Here is a 5,051-nt window from a genome sequence, read left to right as displayed (position 1 = left end):
TATGTATTGCATACAATGATGAAAACCACCATCGGTTTCTAATATTGACGAAATGGTACTAGCAAAATTTATGTCAATCAAATAAATAAAGAACTAAGTCTTATTAGATGTCCCACAACTAACTTGCTTATTCTTTAACAACTTGGAGTAGTTTCCTTTCTAGTGTCCAACATTTAAGACAATGGAAACTTTATTGGTTGGGATTGATAGGTTTAGTATCGTCATTCTCAATAACTTTACTTTTATCATAACCTTGTATCAATTCTATTCTAATCTTTACTTCCTGAACCTCGTCCTTTTCTTAACGGTTTAAGAGAATGCTCCCACTCATTTCAAAGAATCTTTACTTAGAGAAGCAAAGTTGAATCTTATGAAGACTACGCTTCAATTCAATCGTTTTAGTCTTAAAACTTTCATTGAAGTGGTTGCGTTATTTTGGTCAATTACGAATTCTGACAAATCTAATTACCAAAGTAATTTATTGCTTCAAGGTACTTAATTCAATTAAGTATATGAAAAACAATCCATTGTAAGTAGATGTGTTTAGTCAAGAATCAAAAACCTGTTTTTTTTTTTTTTTTTTTTTTGGTAAAATGTAAGTAATATTAATACCAAAATGAATCACCCAATTACATCATTCATTTTACATACCCGTCTACAAAGCTTAATCAACTGAATAAAAACATAACTCAATCATATCCAGGCTTTATAGCTATCAGTAATCTTCCCAGCAGCATGTACTACTTGCAGTCGCAATTTAAGGTCCATCAATATCTTCTCAATTAACCTCTCCGGCCGCAGCAGCACTCCATCTACTCTACTCTTGTTTCTCATCTCCCAAATATTGTAAATCAGTGATTGAATACCAGCAGCTATAATTTTTTTCCTTAGCAAGTTCTTCAATCTAAGCTTTAACCACCAATGAATGACATTGTGAGGAGGAATGGCCGTCTGAAACACTCCATTAAGTAAAGCCAAGCAGGCTTGGCTGTAAGCACACTCAAAGAAAATATGAGTATGGCTTTCATTTTGAACTCCACATATACAGCAGACAGTATCCCCACAAATGCCCATCTGAGATAATCTATCCCTAGTGAGTTATCTTCCATGAGCCACAATCCATCCAATCATGCACTGCTTAGGTAGGCTCAAGCTATTCCAAACAAACGGAGTCCAAACAACCCTGCTGTTAGAAGTCCCCAACCAGTTATACCCAGAACTTATAGTATAATGATGCCCCTGTTGCAGCCACCAGTCATTACTATAGCCTGCCTTCAATTTCTCTTTTACTCCACAAACCTTCCTCCACGACCAACTAGCACCAGTTTTAGGCTGATAGTCAACCCAGTTCAAATCTTTCATATAAATATTATGGACCCATTTAACCCATAAATGGTCCTCTTTTTGGGCTATCCACCAGACGTATTTACCAAGTGCGGCTGTGTTCCATCTTCTGAGGTCAATGAGGCCTAGTCCCCCTTCCTTCTTGGGTTTACATCAATTATCCCACGCAAGCAGGGCAGGCCCATTTGAGATTTCCTTGCCTTGCCAAAGGAAGCTTCTGCACAAGGCTTCAACCTTGTTGAAAATGCTCACAGGAAGTATAAATATGCCTGCCCAGTAGCAGTGCAGATTACTGGGTACAGACTTGATTAATACAAGCCTTCCTGCGTAAGAAAGTATCCTTACTCCAATGGCCCTGATTCTTTCCATCACTCGTTCCACTAGTTTAGAACAATCACTAGCAGTCAGTCTTTTAGCAATGATTGGAACCCCTAAATACCTAAGAGGAAGTTTCCCTTTAGGTATTCCAGCAAGCTGTGAAATCTCCTGAAATTCCTCATTAGAAATCCCATTCCCATATATGCAAGACTTGCTACAATTCATCTTTAAACCAGATGCACAACAGAACGTCTCAAAAGCTCTCAACAAAACAGCCACAGAAGCCTTATCTCCTCTGCAGAAGAGAAGTAAATCATCTGCAAAGCACAGATGAGTTAACTTCAGCTTCCTACAGAGTGGATGAAATCTGAAGCCCTCATACTCTTGAACCACCTGTAGCACCCTACTCAGATACTCCATACATATAGTGAACAGTAGGGGTGAGAGAGGATCACCTTGTCTTATCCCTCTCTGAGCCTTAAAGAAGCCAAAACACTCTCCATTCAGGGCCAAAGAAAAGGAGGGAGTAGTAACACACTCTATAATAAGATCAACAAAGCACCCTGGAAAGTTTAAAGCCTCTAGCATTTCCTTAATAAAACTCCATTCAATGCTATCATATGCCTTTTGCAAATCAACCTTCATCATAAGTCTGGGGGAGCAAGCTTTCCTACCATAGAGCTTAACCAAATCTTGGCAAACCAGAATGTTTTCTACAATATCACGACCCTTTATAAAGGCACTCTGGTTAGAGCTGATGATAGAAGGCAGCACTCCACTTAATCTATTACAAATCAGCTTGGCAATACACTTATAAACTGTGTTACAACAAGCTATAGGTCGAAACTGTGTCACAGAAGAAGGCATATCCACCTTGGGGATCAAAGTAAGAAGAGTATTGTTCACTTGCTTCAAAAGTTTACCATGTTCAACAAAATCCCCAATTGCCTCACAGACAGCAGGTTCAGTAGTCCTCCATGTATCTTTAAAAAATTGACTACTATACCCGTCAGGCCCAGGTGCTTTAGTCCCAGGGATAGAAAACATAACTTGTTTTATCTCTTCATCAGTCACTTTCTTCATCAACATCTCAATATTTTCATCAGAGAGCACTGAACCTTTTTGAACTGTTGGCTTATGCACACTTATAACTCCTTTAATAGTTCTCAAAAGTTGAATAAAGAAATCTTCAAAAGCACCATTAATTTCATCAGGACTAGTTTTGCACTCCCCATAACCATCCTCAATTTGGACCACCTTACTCCTATTGTCTATACTCTAATGAATAACTGTTTGATAATGAATAACTTTAATCTATACTCTTTACAAGAGATCCTTAGCAATGGTTCATTTGAGGTTTTAGAAGCAAATTCATATTTGTCTTTAGTTACGATGTTTTAATAGAGATTTGAATCAAAAACGAAATGATATCGTATATGAATTGTGGTAAAGAAATAGAACAATAAGATAACGGAATAGTTGAAAACTTAACATTTATCGTTTATTAATACTTGTAAATAACAAGTAAAACATTTACATAGTGACCTCTACCCAACTATGATAAATGATTCCAAGATCCAAATTCATATTAACTTGGGCACGGTAGGGCCGATTCATCCCTTATCAATATATCTCGGTGGATTAACTCTTTAATCGATTCTACTTTTAGAACTCTTGGTCGATAAAATTACATTAACATTTATCTTTAGCCCGGAACACATGCGACTACGGTCACGAATACTTCCGTTGAGCTCAATCCAAATTTCGAATAAATGTGTCCATGATACAAATCCACATCAACTTGGGCACGGTAGGGCCGATTCATCAATTATCAACATGAATTCGGTGGATAGACATTTATCACCCACTTCCCCTACGTAACAAGGTTTGTACCCCGGGATGACCGAGTGCACTCCCTCGCGAAATAGGTTTTCATGGTTTCTACTTTTTGGTAAGGCTATGTCTCAATTGATTATTTTAGCGAGAGGTCATGTCAATTTATTATCTATCACGTTTTATGTGAACTAAAGTGGTGAACTACGATAATTCTAATTTACACGGTCGATAAAATCAATTAAAAGATAATGCATGTTTTAGTTATGGCGATTTAGCGATGCATGCAACATATAAATAAAATGCAAAGCATAAAATAAATCCTAGTATGGCTTTCCTAAAATAGAAAATCTAATTAACTATTACATATTCGGAAACCAACTCCATTGGTCCCTTGAACTTCAGTTGAGGCACGCATCTCGAGGTAACACCATCTTAATGTATCGCTTTCTTGAGTGACACCGTCTTCAAGGAACTCCGAAACAATAAAATTACATAAAAAATTACATAATTTCCTATTATACATTTGTAATTAAAATAAAATAAATCTATTAAATTACAAAACGGTGATAGGAGATCACAATAAATTACAACCGAATCGATATTCCCATACATTTCGGGTAATACCAATTAAAAACTAAGGCCATACTAAGTAAAATTACATAATTCAAAAATTACATAAAATAAAATTATAACAATCATAAATAAAATGCAGCATTATAATATGTAAGAACATGCCCAATTTTATGCTAAATCGCCTTTAAGGAGCCAATATCGTATATTAAACGGTTTTTATGGATCATACCATCTGTTAGAAATCTATATCTCATTACTTAACATAATCATATATGTTCTAAATTAATTTAGTCATAAAATTAATTACAAATCTTATGCATGCAAACTAAATAAGAAAAGATAAGAAAATCAATTTCTCACCATCTAAATTTTGGTCAAATGGGCACCAACAAGATCTCCTTCTTGTTTGTTCCTGAGCTTTCCAATATTGGATGAACATTCATGACTTCAAAATAGAAGCCCTCCAATTAGTAGCACCCAAAACTATCCCTCAATCCAACAAACTAATATGTACTAGATATTTGTAATGTGGTTTACCTTAAAATTGATTACTAATACTCATATACTACTACTAGTATTATTAGTTATTGATTCATACAAATTAGATTCATCAAACTTGATTTTATGATGAACAAGAGAGAGAAGTTTTTATGTTTTTCTTAAACATGAGAGAATGATAAAAATAAGCAAAAATCCTCTCACACCCTCACCAAAACCGGTTGGTGTATGTGTATATGGACCATATTCCTTTTTCCTTTTGTCTTCACAAGACAAATTGGTGTAAGGCTTTTTCATTGTCAAGTCACTATCAAGTGTCAAAGACAAATCAATAAGACAAATGAATAAGACAAAATTTCTCACAAGCCCACCAATATTTCGGTTTTGATGTAGTAATATGGAGTCCATTTTATTTTTGTCAATTGTACAATTGTATGTCATGTGACATGTGACATGTCTTATGTCATGTTTTAATTTAAAAT

At 35.4% G+C, this 5,051-nt stretch overlaps 1 protein-coding gene across 1 annotated transcript; it reads right to left on the bottom strand.

Moving 5' to 3' along the window:
* Positions 1–693: 693 nt before the first annotated feature.
* On the bottom strand, positions 694–1,074 carry LOC141619350 (uncharacterized). The gene has a single exon (XM_074436373.1). It carries the CDS (start codon positions 1,072–1,074, stop codon positions 694–696), a length of 381 nt encoding a protein of 126 aa, XP_074292474.1.
* Between the last annotated feature and the right edge of the window lie 3,977 nt (positions 1,075–5,051).

This window comes from Silene latifolia, chromosome X (genome assembly GCF_048544455.1).
Source record: "Silene latifolia isolate original U9 population chromosome X, ASM4854445v1, whole genome shotgun sequence".
In the NCBI taxonomy this organism is placed as follows: Eukaryota; Viridiplantae; Streptophyta; class Magnoliopsida; order Caryophyllales; family Caryophyllaceae; genus Silene; species Silene latifolia.
This window is presented reverse-complemented; position numbering and strand designations above follow the sequence as displayed.

Bases quoted from the DNA above. Each gene is read 5' to 3' on its own strand.
- LOC141619350 (XM_074436373.1), bottom strand. From the start codon at position 1,074: ATGGGCATTTGTGGGGATACTGTCTGCTGTATATGTGGAGTTCAAAAT.